At 53.5% G+C, this 14,542-nt stretch overlaps 1 protein-coding gene across 1 annotated transcript in view; it reads left to right on the forward strand.

The window, feature by feature from the left end:
- The first annotated feature begins 2,489 nt into the window (after window positions 1–2,489).
- GPC4 (glypican 4) overlaps window positions 2,490–14,542 on the forward strand; it is a 71,336-nt gene continuing 59,283 nt past the window's right edge. Inside the window, exon 1 of the mRNA XM_063346661.1 lies at window positions 2,490–2,847. Coding sequence (XP_063202731.1) covers window positions 2,505–2,847 — 343 coding nt within the window. The 5' untranslated portion in view covers window positions 2,490–2,504. The remainder of the gene's footprint in view (window positions 2,848–14,542) is intronic.

Raw genomic sequence — 14,542 nt, forward strand, 5'->3', positions numbered from 1 at the left:
AGGGACACCAGCCCCAGCATCGGGAGCATCCTGTGCCACCACAGCAAGCCTCGAGGTATCTTCTAGGGCTGGAAAAGAAATGCTGAGTCTGGGGGCAGAAATAACAAATGGGGAGAGAGCAGAGGTTTTTTGGGGGGGAGGGGTGGGAAGGCAGAAGTTTTTGCCCTGAAAAACAACTTTGACATCTTTTTAAAACTAAACCGCAAGTTTTCCCCTCTGCTTTTCTCCGTCTTTTTCTCTTGGGAAAGGGAAAGAAGTGGAGAAGGGGAATCGCTCAAGCGGTTTGGGGTGAGGGGGCTGGGGAGGTTCTGCCAGATGTGAGAAAATGCTGGAGAAGGGGAAAAACTCAGAGAAAAACTTCCTTTTTGAGAGAGGCTACTTTCCCATTCCTTAAAAAAAAAGAAAAAAAGAAAAAAAGGAAAAGAGTTTTCACGAAAAATTTCAGGCAGTCCCATTGTTTTGCTGCAGCCTTTGATTTAACTACTTGATCAAGTATTCGACAAAACCCTCCGTGTTTTTCAGGAGGTTTCTTAAATCCTGCCGAGGTATGGGATTATGAGAAACAACAAATGGCAAGCTGTCTCTAACCCCACAGACTTTCTCACTCTCGTTTTCTCTCTCACTTTGGAATAAAAAATGCAGTGCTCCCTGCTGAGTTCTCTTTAAAATTCACATTGTCTCTTCAAATAAAGGCTGGGAGGGTGAGGTAGTGCTTTGAAAACCAGAACTCAGTCATACATTGCAGGGCCAGATCCTAGAGGATTATTCTCTCTCAGGACACTTTATAACTTCATGAGAACTTCTGGCCTGACTTGTCTCACCAGCTCGGTGTGAGTGGTCCCGGCGGATGGCAGGATGGCTGAGACCCCTACACCCCTTTCCAGCAGGATGGCTGCGTTTGCCCCTGGAGTCTTTTTAAACCATGCTAAAGCAAATTCCAGCTTTGCCCCCCAGGGATGGCTTTGCCCGTTTCCCATGGTGCAGGCAGGGGATGCTCCCTGCCGGAGGGACAGCCCGGCCGCAGCAGGAGCCTCTCCGTCGCAGCTGGCCCAGGCCAGGCTGTGGTAATGCGGTTTTGCCATTGCTTTTGGTGTAATGCCTCGACCGCAGCAGCCTGCGTTGCCCCAAGGCTGTGGAGAGCTGCCGGCGACGCTGCTGGGAAGCTCCGAGCTGAACGAGTATCTTGTTCCCACAAGGAGTGCTTGGCGGGGCAGCGTGGCCATGCTTTGCTGTTGCCGTGCTCTCGCCAGGGAAATGAATAGAGGGTCTTTTCCTCCCAAGCCGCCTGGCGTTCCACTGACAAAAGCTTGAGAGCAAGGGGGTGAAGCTGGCAACTTCCTCTGCCGTTGTCTCAGTCTGTCCTTCCCCAGTGGGGCAACAAGAGAAATGAGTATAATAACGGAGCAGACTGAACGGTAAACCGCTGCACATTTCTTTCTTTTTTTTTTTATTTTTAAAATTATGCCATTACACTGTCATGGGGCAAACTACACTGTGCCGGGACACAGCACCGGGCGCAGGCACATGGGCGCTGCAGCAGGACAGAGCCACCTGCGCAGCATCTGCTCCAAGGGCACATGGACACCGAGACCTCCCTGTGCCAGACCAGGAGGACGGTCTCCTTAAGCAGACCCCGTTGACAGTATAGCTCCATGAAACAATGACAGTGCCTGTCATTTTTGCAGTACTATTTCCGTGGTTTTCAGTAAACAGAAGCAAGCAGCGATTGTTGGACTTAAATCCCTGGTTCAAGGGTTCAGCAGGGCTTGTTGACGTTGAGGCATGTGTCTGGGTGCAGGGCAGGGGTATAAAGGAGGAAGAGTGGCCGGAGCATTTTGGTATCTGTGATTCCAAGGCCTCTGTCCTACCAAATGCTTGGAAGCAGAGGATCAGTGAAAAAAGCAGTCGGTTTTGACGAGTCTTTCATACATATAGTTCAAACCTGTCACAGCGATGTCAAAATTCATCAGTTTAGCGAACCCTTTAAACCTGGAGCGGAGCTGAATCACCCACACCTCCAGTGAAGGAAAAACAACCAGCCCGGCCCCTTCCAACCCCCACCAGGGAATTTCTCCTTCCCTTACGGGGTGGAATATTCGCATGGCAGCGCGGATGCCCAGGCGGGAACTCCTCGCGGCCGGGGGATGCTCAGACCCGGCTCCGGGCTGGCAGGCGAGGAGTCCCCGGGATGGCGGGGACTGGGTAGCGGGGCAGAGCCGGGGCCGGGGGGACAGAGTCGGGGGCGGTGGGGCAGAGCCGCGGCGGTCCGCGGGGAGGGGGCTCCCGCTCGGGGCCGGGCGGGCAGCAGAGAGGGCGCACAGACGGACGGACGGACGGACGGGCGGGTTGGCTCCGCTCCGCCTCACTGGGCGGGCGGATCCCAGCGCCTGATTTTCCCGGGGGCTGCAGAGGCTTGTCCCGGCCCTGCGCGCTCCTGCTTGGCTGCCGCCTTCCCCGCCTCCCTCCTCCTCCTCCACCTCCTCCTCCTCCTCCTCCACCACCCCATGTGCTTCCTGCCGGGCCAAGTTTGCAGCGCGCCGCCGCACGCCGGGCCAGCGGAGCGGAGCCGCGGCGGAGCGGGACGGACGGCGGCGGGCGCGGCTCCTGCGCGGCGCGGCGGGGCAGGCTCGGCGGAGGGCCCTCTCGCCCGGCCCCGGCGGCCCCTGCCCGCCCGCACCATGCCGCGGCGGCGCGGCTGCCTGCCGCCCCTCCTCTGCACCCTGGCCGCCCTCAGCCTGCCGCTGCTGCTGGCCGCCGAGCCCCGCGCCAAAAGTTGCTCCGAAGTGCGGAGGCTCTACGCCGCCAAGGGCTTCAGCCAGAGCGAAGCGCCCAGCCACGAGATCAGCGGTGAGTCGCGATCGGCGGCGACGCCTTTGTGCGCGGTACCCCCGGCACGGCCACCCGCACCCCCCCCCACCCCCGCCACCCAGCCCCGGCGGGCTGCCCGGCTTGGCTCGGCTCGGCTCCGCGGGGTCGGCGCGGGGCTTCCCGGGGCTCCGCGCTGCCCGGCTCGGCTCGGCTCCGCGGGGTCGGCGCGGGGCTTCCCGGGGCTCAGGGCTGCCCGGCTCGGCTCGGCTCCGCGGGGTCGGCGCGGGGCTTCCCGGGGCTCAGGGCTGCCCGGCTCGGCTCGGCTCCGCGGGGTCGGCGCGGGGCTTCCCGGGGCTCAGGGCTGCCCGGCTCGGCTCGCGTCCCCGGGGAACGGCGCTCCTCGGGGCTCCCCGGGGCTCGGGCTTCCCCGGCTCGGCTCCTCGGGCCTCGGCTCGGTTCGCCTCCCCAGGGGCCGGCGCTCCTCGGGGCTCCCCGGGGCTTGGGGCTCGGCTCGGCGCTTCCCCCGGCTCGGCCCGGCGGGGCGGCGGGCGGGACCGCGCCTGTTGCCGGCTCCGCTCCCTGCCGGCGGCCGCCCCGTCCCGCCGCGGGTGCCGCTCGCCCGGCGGCCTGCTGGCGGGGACACGGAGAAATGGGTCCTTTTATTTTATTATTTTTTTCCCCCTCTTTTTTCCCCGCCTTTTCTTCCTTCCACCTTCGTCCCGAGGTACTTGCTCATCCAGGGGACAGGAGTGCTGGCAGCCGGCAGCAGTAGGAAATGGTAGCTAATGTGCTCACACCCAAAACATTTTATTCTTTTTGTTTCATCCTTCATCTCCCTCCCAGGGCCGCTGCTTTTATTTCCCCTTCTGAATGACCTACTGGACCGCATTCTCCGCGGAACAAAGGAAGTGCCTTTTTAGCTGGAATCCTCGGAGACCACCAAGGACTCCAGCTCCTGCACTGCAATTTCGCACTACTTTCAACAATAACAAAAATGCATGACTGAATGGCTCAAAAATGTGGAGTGTTAGAGGCATTCATTTCGGTCTAGGACACTGTCACAACACAGACAGACCCCAAGTAAATACCTTTAGACTGCTAGGATAGAAGCTGAGGGTAATCTTTACCACTGGTGTGCCCTCCAGATATGCATACATTATCCTTTTCACTGACAAAACTAAAATGATTTCAGTTGCTTGCGCTTTTATATTGTCAGACTAATGATATGCGTTTAGCCTACATCTGTTTGAATAAAATTGCGGGCCCGTTTGCTTCTCCGAGAAATATTTTAATGAGAAACGTCTGACTGGTTGCAGTTAAAATACTCTCTCCCCTTCACCCTCCCTGTTTGTAAAATGGTCTCTAATAAATAGGCTTGGATTTGATTTGAGCCCTGCCCTCGTCGGTGTAGGATCGGGACGTGAGTAGGCTTCCTCATACGTCCCGTTTTGGGAAGGTTTGACCTAGTCCCTATTTTATATGTTGTTGTTTAAGGTGACTTGGTGAGCTTTGGGGGATGCCGGGAGTAGGTCGTGCTGACACCATTTGAGACTCTGAAGCTGTTGTCGGTTTGACCCTGTGCTTTTGAAATCCGGGGTCAGGGAAATGTGATGAGCAAGGTAAGATTATTTGACAAAAGGAGGGCTTTCTGCAGTGGCACGCTGACAGTCTGGGCTGGGTTATGTGGCCGTTCCAGGGGTGCGCGGAGTCCGGCTGGCCTCGCTTGGAAAGCAACAGGTCTGGCAAAGTTACGGTTCAAATGTCATCCTGCTCTGCAGGGTTTCGGAGAGGACGGTAGAAGTCTTGAAGGGAGATGTGTTGTGTACAGCTTTAAAGTGTGGTGAACTTAAAATTAGACCTCAAGTGGGGTGCTGCACCTGCTGCAGTTTCACGTTTCCCCTGCAAATTCGCGTGGTTTCGGCGTGTCTTGTGTTTAGAGGCTCCGGATCCCCTCTCTTGCCACTTGGTCGGCATAGGCAGATGCTAACTGCTTGCCCCGCCACTGGTTTTTAACTTTCTGAGCATGCGGTGTTTCACCTGCCGCTGCCTTTGCCCCAGGAACCGGGTGTGCTGGGACCTCAGTGGGAAACGCTGCCCCTGATAACGCTGGAGGCCTGACACCAGGGCGAAATGTCCACGGTGTGGATTGCGTCGCTAAAAATTGAGTCATTTGCCAAACCTCTGATTCCAGATGGTGTTTGAGGTGATAGCGGTGTGTTTTTGCTCCAGGTGGGTGGGTGAGTTGGGAAGACGGGTGCCTGGGAGCCTGGCTGATGGGTGAGAACAAGATAAATGTGTAGGGGAAAGTGCTGGGTGTTTGGACCAGTATCCCATTGGAGGGTGATGGAAACTTATGATTTCTGCTTGGTAGCACCTCTGCTCACCAGACCGTGCTGGAGAATGGGTCGGAGAGGATTCAAGGGGCTGTGATGCTGATGGGATAATGTAAGAAACACGGTTGTTGCTGGCATGAACTCAAGCCTGAAGGCCATCAAGTTGTTATGTTTTTGTACTGGTTTGGTGGATCGTGCTTTATTCTTTTATGGAATTGCTCTAGATCACAGCACACAGGCAGAAACTTCCTAGCACCTTTCCAAAAAGGTGTCCTAAAAGGTGTGGCAAATTGGTTTCTGTGAGTGCAGTGATTTCTTTAGCTCCTGCCAAAGCAGGGATTACTGGTCCTACGAAACGTTGGCCTCGGATTGTCGAAGTGAAGCAGCCGGGCAGCGTGGGCAGATGTGCCCCTGCAACCGGGCTGCGTGACGGCAAGCCGGACTCATCCTCACTGGGTGGCCACAGCAGTCATTCGGAGTTTAGCAGCATCTCACATTGACTGTTTTGCCACTTTTTTCTGGAGCAGTAGGTGCGTGCAGCTTCTTTTTCTTTCAAGAAAGGGCCCATTCCAGCAATCTTTATACCTGTATCACTGCTGTTTCAGTCACGTTAAATGGCTATTGCTTGTCCGTAATTACCTAGGAGTTCAATTTAATGTTTGTTTAGACCAGGTTTAGGATGTAATTAGAATATGCATAAATGGCAGGTTATATCTTGCTGAAGTACATGAGAAGTGCGCAGCTGGTCAACTCATTGCTTGCTTGCTAAGAGGTGTATAATGTGTGATTTGTAGCGTGGAACATATATAAACATATATAAATTGTTTCCTTTTATGTTAACTTGATGTAAGAGGCATAAATACAGACCACTGCTAGAAATCTGCGTGGCAGCATTTCAGAATTTCATAATTTTCAGTACCCTTTGATACTGCCTTGTATCCGCGTGATCTTCAGTAGCTCCTGTGCCTACATCCCTGTGATGTCCGTGTTGCAAAGCGCATGGCAGTGGCGAGATGCGATCTTGCTGCTGTTGCTGGAGAGATCAGCGTTTCGTAGAGCTGATGCAGATGGCTGCGTTGTGAAACTTTGACTTCTGATAACGTGTAGATAGTAGGTGTTGTGGGCAGAGCACCAGACTTGAAACTGGTTTTAAGATGGCTTTAAAGATTTCCCGAAGAAAGGGCACATCCTGGGAAGGTCTCAGTCCTACAGCCTGTAGCTGCTCACTTTGTTCAAACGCTACCCGGGAAGTGTTGTTCCTTGTGGAACCCACGTGTCTCTGGGTGACGGACCGAAACTCCCTGGGAGTGACCGTCTGAGGGGCAAGGTCTGGAGTGGCTGCGGGACGAAATGCAAAGTGAGCTGGTGTCGGTGGCATCCGGAGACCCACAGTAGGTGGCTGTGATTTAAAAACAAAAAAAACCCCTGATGTTTCTTTCAAGAGGCTCCTTCTCGCCCTGGGTGCTAAACGGATGGAAATTCCTTCCCTTTTCCTGCTAAGTGGAAGAAATAGATGTTTCTTTTCCTGGATTGAAAAGGGGGGAAAAAAAAAAACCAACCCACAAACCTTGCCTGTTTGTGGAAAGCCTTATCGGTTAACCTGTGAATTTCCAGCAGAAGCGTAATGCTGGCACTGCTGTCCTGGTTTCGTGGTGGCCTGGTGGCAGATACCCTGTTCGGGAGCACGGAGCGAGCCAGGAGCCTGCCTTTGTGGGGAGCTGGGCGCAGGCAGTACTCCCTGTTCACTCTTAGCGAAGCTGCTCGATGTAGTCTTTGTCTGTATTTAAATGGAATTACTGGAATAGCTGCGTTAATTTGTTGGGAGAGACGGAAAGGAGCTCTTTCTCGCTGACGGAGGAAATTGCTCGGCCATTGATTTTTTTGGACTTGTGGGGTGTTGCCCAAAGTGACTTTGGCAGGGGTGCCCCGATGTCCCGCTGCTCGCTCAGCCCCGGCGTGTTGGCGGTTGTGAGCCGGGTGCTGATGCATCACCCCGGTGTGTCACCCCGCTCCATCAGGAAGGCTGCTTTGTTGACATTGCTGTTTTTATGTACAAAGTTCAGCAAATGTGCTTTTTTTTCTTGTTTTGTTTTGTTGGGTTTTTTTTGTTTTTCACATGCTTCTCTTCCATGTGGCTTCTTCCAACTGAGAAACGGTTTCTGGATGTCGTCCAGGACTCTGTTGCTCGTGCCGTCTGGCACTGCTGAGCCTGTTGCAGTCGGTTTGCACGGGACGGCTCCTGCGCTCCGTAGGGTATGAGAAGTGCCAGACAATACCTCGTCTTCCCCGCCACCCTTTTGAAGGTGCGGAGCTACCTGGCCACCAGCTGGAGCTGTTGGCGATGCCTCCTGGCCAGCGAAGGCAGCGATCCTTGGTGGGCAGGGTGGTTTCTCCTGCCTGGCGCGCAGTAATGGAGCAATTGCCTGACCACCCGTGGGTGGGGAAGTGACCGTCGGAGAACATCCTCGCGGCAAACACAAGTGCTGGCATGGAAAAGTAAATGAGAGAATCGCTTGAAGTATTTTTAGCTCCTTCTAATGTCATTTAGCAACTGGAAACAGCAGGAGGGGGGTAGCCGGCAGCGTGCAAGTTGCCCGCAGGCCACCGGCGAGCATCCTGGTGGCTGGCGCTGGTGGCCATGTGGCTCAGTGAGTGTTGGCGAGAGCCAGCGGCGGCCCCCGGCTGACTCAGGGCTCCGGCCGCTGCTCGCCTGGGACTCTGCTTTCTCTCTGTCCGTCTGCAGCGCGGGTTCGGCTGGGCTGCAGCAGCGCGCCGTGTCCTAGCAGCCGGCAGCGCAAAGCATGTGGTTAGCAGCAACTGCTCGCAGTGGTCCGGGCTGAGTGGGAGTATCGTTTTCCTTGGCACACGCTTCATAGAAAGTTCTGTTTTTTCTGCCAGAATAAGCAGTCATTACATTCCATACAATTCATAGTCAAATTATTATCTATTGTTAAAATTGCCTTAATTATCAGATGTTTCCTTAGACATGTAGCTGTTTTTTAAGAGGCTGAATGGAAGTGTGTACATTGTGCGGGAGGCCTGAGCTGCACAATGTTTTCAGGGCTGTTTTGTAGTTTCAGGGAGATTTTCTGTGGCTTTCGTATGTCAACAGACTTTTTATTCTCACTGAAATGGCAGCAGAGCGAGGCCGGCGCGGTGGCGAGGCGCTGGGTTTGCCTGGGTCTCTGCCTCTCCACTCCACCATGGTATTTATCTTATACCTTTATATTATATACCTGCGGGGCCGAGCAAAATGGGGCTGAAGCATCCCTGCTGCGTGCGAGCAGGAGGTGCAAGATGGCTCGGGTGGGAGAAGGTCCCAGACAAGCATCTTCTATCATGGTGGCATCTCCCCAGCAGGGCTGGGACCTCTGTCAGGAGGCTGGAAGGTCCCAGGTTAGTCGGGGTGGTGATGTCCATGATCTTAGCCTGCTCTGTGGTGTTGGCCGGTGGCTCGTGCAGACCCCACTGTCCTGGTTGTGTGCTATGGGTTGCCAACCCCGGAGCCTGCGTGGATGGAGAAGGGCTGTCAGTGCTTCTCGAGAGGTGTTGGATGCGTGGTTCTCCCCTCCCATCCCCTCCACCCATAGCCGTTCCCCCGATGAGCAGAGGGGTGCTCACCACGAGACTTCTATGGATGTGCACGTGTGTGTCGAGTTGCAAGGGCTCAGTCCTTCATATCTCCCTCCTGGTCTCCTCCGCAAACCACGGGATGGAGCATCAGAATTGTCCCGTCTGCTCCAAATCCTTTGCCTCCTCCTGGAAAAGGAGCGACCCTCTTGGACCGATTCCTTGCTTTTGTTCTCCCCTTTTTTTTGGTGTGGGGGGGAAGCGCGAGGAAATTCTTGTTAGCCAAAGAGGTCAGGGTGTGCGTCTCCTCCCCGGCGGCTGGGCTGAGAGCGGGCTGCCAGCTCCGGTCTCCGGGGCAATAACCTCCTCGCATTCCTCACATTCCTCCTGCTTTCTCTTTCTTTTGAGATTATGAAGATAACTTCCTTCTCCCATTGCTAAGCAATGTGAGGGCCCAGGAAAACTCTTAAATTTCCCCCTTGCTCCCTAAATTACCTTGTGCGCTCCCAGATGCCCCGTAGCAAACCCCTCTGGTGTCCTGGAAGGAGCGGTTTGCCGGTTGCTGGGATTTGTGCATCTCGGGAAGAAGGATGCTGCTTGTAGTGTTTTTTTTTTGTTTTTTCTTACCTGCTTCCCAGTTTGTTAAAGACTTTCCTTAGTGTTTTTGTGAAACTATTTAGCCTTTCTAGCAGAAATTTCGGGGCATCCGGGGTTTTCTTTGCCCCTGCAGCCCCATGATGGAGGCTGTGGCTGAAGCACCGTGTTTGTTTGGGGTGGGAGGGGGTTGTGGGTGGTGGATTTTCTTCTTTACATCTTTCTGGTCTGGGAAAAACGCTTGGATAAAAGCAGCATGGTGGAAAGAGGGGAGCTGATGAGGAGGCTTTACCTGCATGGGGCTGGTGGCAGCCAAGTGGGCTGTCATTGGGGTTTCCCTCCCGGCCCCATGGCGATGTGGCTGTGGTGGTTTTCTTAGGATGGTGTTTTCTGTTTGCAAATGGGTCTGGCTGGTGCAGGCATCTCTGTTCTGGGTCCCCGATGGTGTCCAGCTCCTGTCCCTGTGGGCCGGGGAAGGGCTGGTGGCCCTCAGGGGCATCATCACCCCGCTGGCAACACGCAGTGTGTGGAAGGGTGGAGATGGTGCTTAAAAAAGTGTGTGCGTGTGGGGGTACCTACTGATGGGATCGCCCTTCCTTAAAAGCCAGACAATGTTGATTTTAACGTGAAATTAGGAGTGTAGCGCCTATTTCCCAGTGTAAAGCATTGCTTGATTTCTTCTCCCTGCCCCCCCCCCGACTCTAGATACACTTTTCTTTTTTGTTCGTCTTTTAAACAACCAACCAGCCAAACAAATCTGTTTGTTTCCAGTCTTTCTGCTCAGATTTTCCGTGGTTTCTGCAGTTGGTGGCTGATGGAGGTGGAAGGTGTGTGAGGTCCCTGCGTGGGACCCCTGGCTGGGGTTGGTGTAGGAAGGTGCGTGGTCAGCAGCGAGGAGCCGCCCTGAGCGCAGGATTTCAAAGGACTATTTCTCTTAATGTTTCCAATTTAGCAGTTGAGAATTGTCTGGATTTTAAGCAAATTCAGATGGGGGCAAACAATGATGAAATGTTTAAAATATGTTTCAACATTTTTGTGGGAATAGGAACTGTTCTTATACAGGCCAGGCTGCAGCTTTTGGGAGGTGAAAATATGTGGCCCTTACACATTGTCAGCATTGTTGCTGCTTTTTTGCTTTTTTCTTTTTTTTTTTTTTTTTTTTTTTTTTTTCTTTTCCCCCTTCTTCTTTTTTTTTAAATGCTCATAGGAAATTGGCTTTGGTAATTGAGTTTCTACAGAACCACAACATCCAATAGCTGTTCCTTTCCAGGGGTCACCCTTAGGTTAGTTTAAGTAATGTGCAGTCGGTTTAACCTCTTGTGGTTTGTAGTGCTATTCTAGAAATTACTGGTGATTTGGGGTGTGTTGGAGCAACAGCTTCACAGGAAAACCCCAAATGTCAGGGTGTCTGGTTTTCAGAGAGCTCTGACCGCTCGCCCCGTGAAAACCGGGCACCTCGCCGTACGTCCCTCGAAGGGACCTGCTCGCATCGGAAAAATGTAGTTAAAGCCTTTACGGCCCAGCGCGTTGGCTTTTCCTTTTGAAAGGAGCTGAAATAACCCTTGACGAAGTGTTTACCTGCCTTGACTTAGAACGTCCTCCTGCTTGGAGGCACCTTGCAGAACCTGTGCTGGGTGGCATCGCCCCACGCGGCTGGTCCCCCGGGTGGAGGGACAGCAGTGCCCCGCAGCCCCGAATCCGGGGTTTAGGGGATTTGCTGCCAGCGCGGGACCAGCTTTAAGAAATTATGAGCTGGGGCTTTAGCTTGGTAGCATTGACAGTTTGGTATAAAAAGCTCTGTGTTGCAGGCTGCGATGACAGGGGGTGATAAATCACTCTTGGCTGGTGCTACAGGTTCTAATAATGGTGTTTTAAAAAGATTACATGAGTTTTAATACAAACTTTTTTGCTTCTTTGTACTCTCCTCTTTTTAAAGAGCGGAGCCTGTTTTGATTCAGCATTCTTGGAACATAAAGACACGGAGCCAGGATTTTTACTGGGCTGAAATACAGTTGTGTTTTTTTTTTGTTTTTTTTTTTTTTCCCCCGCTTCTCCTGCAAACACAAGGATCTTGTTGGAGTGTCTACAGGCAGCTGGCTGGCAGTGATTCCTTCCAAGGGAGCTAGCTTGCTTGCTTGCTTGTTTGTTTGTTTGCTTTAAAGGTGACTTTGCCCCCTGGAAGATTAAAGAGCGAGCAGTTTCACCCAGCTCCGGTGGGTGCTATTAGAAAGAAATTTGTGATAGGGAGAGACTTTGCATGGTAGCAATAAAGGGGAAAAATTCCCTCCTGCACCCTCCCTGGCTTTCCTTGACCCGTTCCCATGGGAGGGCAGGGCATTTATGTGATCAAAGAAACCAGCACAATTATAAAAGCCTAATGGAAAATAATTCCCTTGCCAGGTGTACGCGTGGGCACCCGTGCGGGCTTTACCTTTGCTCTGAGTAGCGCAAGGTGGATTTTTTGTTTGCCCATTGGCCAACCTTTGGGTTTCTAAAGCAGGGTGGCCAGCAGTTTTGGGTGCCTGGTGGGATGAGGCAATGAGGCACTGGTGATGCTGCCACCCTGCCAGGGCAGTGGCACCGGGAGCAGGCGGCTGGCAGAAACCCAGCCTGCGGATCAGGGGTTCAGAGGGGTACCACTGGTTTGGTTTGGACTGGAGGAAAAACAAACAGGCTTCCTCCTGAGTTTTGGCTCGGTTCAGGGACGGAGCTGAGGGTGCCATAGGACCGTATGCTTTTCTTCTCCGTGGGGGGAAAAAATGGCTTTGATAGCGTCTGCTAATGATTCAGCACTGTTTACATAATAATTGTGGTTCGCTTTCATTAGCTCTCATAATGAGATTGCTTTCTTCTAGTGCGATCACTTGCCGGTTGGGTTTTACACGTTCCTGCCTCCCCGCTCCCCCAGCACAGCATCGGGCTCGTGCTAAGGGGCTTTAAGCCTGGCCTGGCCTCCCGTCCCTGGCTCTCGGCACAGAGCAAGGGTCACGACGTGTCACTGCAGAGGAGGGGAGGCACAGGGGGCTGGTATCGGTGGCACAACTTCTGAAAGACCCAGGTGGCGGTTTGGAGCATCGTGGCGGTTTGGAGCATCTTAGCGGAGCTGCGTTTAAATGCGTTTTGGGTGATTTCTCAGCACAGTGCTCACCTTCGTACTAAAACCTCTTGGTTTTAGCTATTTGCAAGGAAGGGAATCCACTGACCTGCTTCCCCTGGGAGGAAGAAGCCAGGTCCTTTCGCCTCCGAGATCCACCGTATCAGGAGCACTAATTGTGACGGTCCGTGAGCATCACGGATATTGTCTGTGTGTGTGAAGCTACTGGATTAATTGCTGCAGCCCAACCCTGATACGGTGCTTGTTTACTCCCCATGTCTGAGTAACTGCGAACGGCGGCGTTGCTGTATGACAGGCTGCCAGTGCCTGCCTCCCGCAGCATCCCGAGAGCGCTGAGCTATTAAATAAATCATGTTTGCTGGGAGGAGAATACAATAGCATGAGCGCTACCTTTTGAAAAGGTAAGGTTGGGTGTTGTTTTGTAGCTTGGTTGGGTTTGGTTTTGTGTTTGGTTTTTCTTTTTTTCCTTTTTACCATACTAGCAGGTGTGTTATGGTTCCAGAGCAGCCCTGAGAGTGGAGTCCCAGCATGGCTGACCCTGCGGGGGCAGCGATGCTCCGGAGCAGGATGACTCCCCACGGGGCGGTGGGCGCTCACCCGGCGGGTGCTGTTGTGAGGGTGGGGGGCTGCCTGCCTGGCTCTGCAGGTGCCGCTTGCTTGCCCCAGGGGATGCACACCCTCTGCCCTTCACCTGCAAGTGACCATTTCTTTATAAATATGCCCCAAACGATTTGCTGCCGGTGGTAGATTCAGGGCTCAGCTACTGGGGGGAGGGCCTGAGCAGAGGATGAGTTGACCACCTTCCCCTTTGTAAAACAGAATGTTTTTTTTTGGGGGGGGGGGGAGGGTTGGGGAAGGTGGTACCACGTGCCTTCCGCTAATTAACGTGAGTTGATTGGGGCTGGTTGGAGAGCCGTGGCTTGGTGGGTAGAGGAGGCTCAGGGCTGTTTCTGCCCCGTTGAATCCAGTCTGCCGAAGGGACGTGGCGATCCCGGTGGCAGACGCCTAGCTAGCAAAAACTCCGTGTAACTCGGCTCTCCGCTTTATTAAAGGCTCCTTTATACCACTTTTTGCCGTAACCCCCGCAAGAACAGCCAACCTTTTCAGCAGTCTGAAACCTCCCTTACCGGGAAGGCTGCGGCACGGGGAGCAGCCTGGCTGGCATGCCGCTGCTGCTCCAAACCGGCCCCCAACCCGCTTAGGGGAGGCAAGTGAGCCAGGATGAGGATGCCCGGCGAGGATGAGGATGCCCGGAGAGCCTGGCATTCCCAGCCAGCCTTGCTGAAACCGGGGAGCATCCCGCTCGCCAGCCAGCCAGCTCCAATAGGAGACTGAAAATTAGTTGTGGCCAGCAGGGGTTAATTTGTAGGTATCAAAATATGCATAAAAGGTTAAAGGAGACTTCCTCCTTGTCAATGAATTACGGCTTTAAAATATTTGCATTCTTTCCTGAAAGATTTAGGAATAATTATATAGCACTCAGGGGCAAGGCATTGCCAGATAAACTTAACAGCTCTATAATTTGTACTCGAGGCAGGGTTTCCTGTAAATGATAGCTTTGTTTAATTTTACAATACTGCTTCCAAATGTTTGCCGGGTATGAATTGCCAGCTAAACCGGACTTGTGAATCTGGAAGAGTATTTGTTTGTTTATTATTGCAGACAATAAAAGCTGCTGTATTAGGCTAAAACTTGGCATCTCCTGTACAACTTCGAGGCATCCTTCCCCAGGCAGGTTTGGTGGGGCGGGCGGCCGACGAAGGGTGCAAGCAGCTTTCCGGCTTCTCCATACGAAATCCCTGAGCTGCTCTAGGATCTCCTCCGGGCTCTGCCTTTCTTTTTCTGGGGTCGGGAAAGGAACGCTGCAGTCGCAACGCACATACTTTATTTCCATTACTCAAAGCCGGAGTCATGCGTAGTTACAGCCAAAGACACTTCAGCAGCTCTGGGGATAACAAGATAGCTGACAGACCGGAATGCGGATTTATCAGGGGTAAAACCTGGCAAAATTCCTTATTTCTGGTTCTTCTTTTTAAATAGGCCCTTCATGCTCCTGCCGCCTGAGCCCACTGCGAGATTTAACCCCTTGCGTTCTCCCAGCTGGATGCGGGGATGTGCGCTG

The sequence above is a fragment of the Chroicocephalus ridibundus genome, chromosome 9 (genome assembly GCF_963924245.1).
Source record: "Chroicocephalus ridibundus chromosome 9, bChrRid1.1, whole genome shotgun sequence".
Classification (NCBI taxonomy): Eukaryota; Metazoa; Chordata; class Aves; order Charadriiformes; family Laridae; genus Chroicocephalus; species Chroicocephalus ridibundus.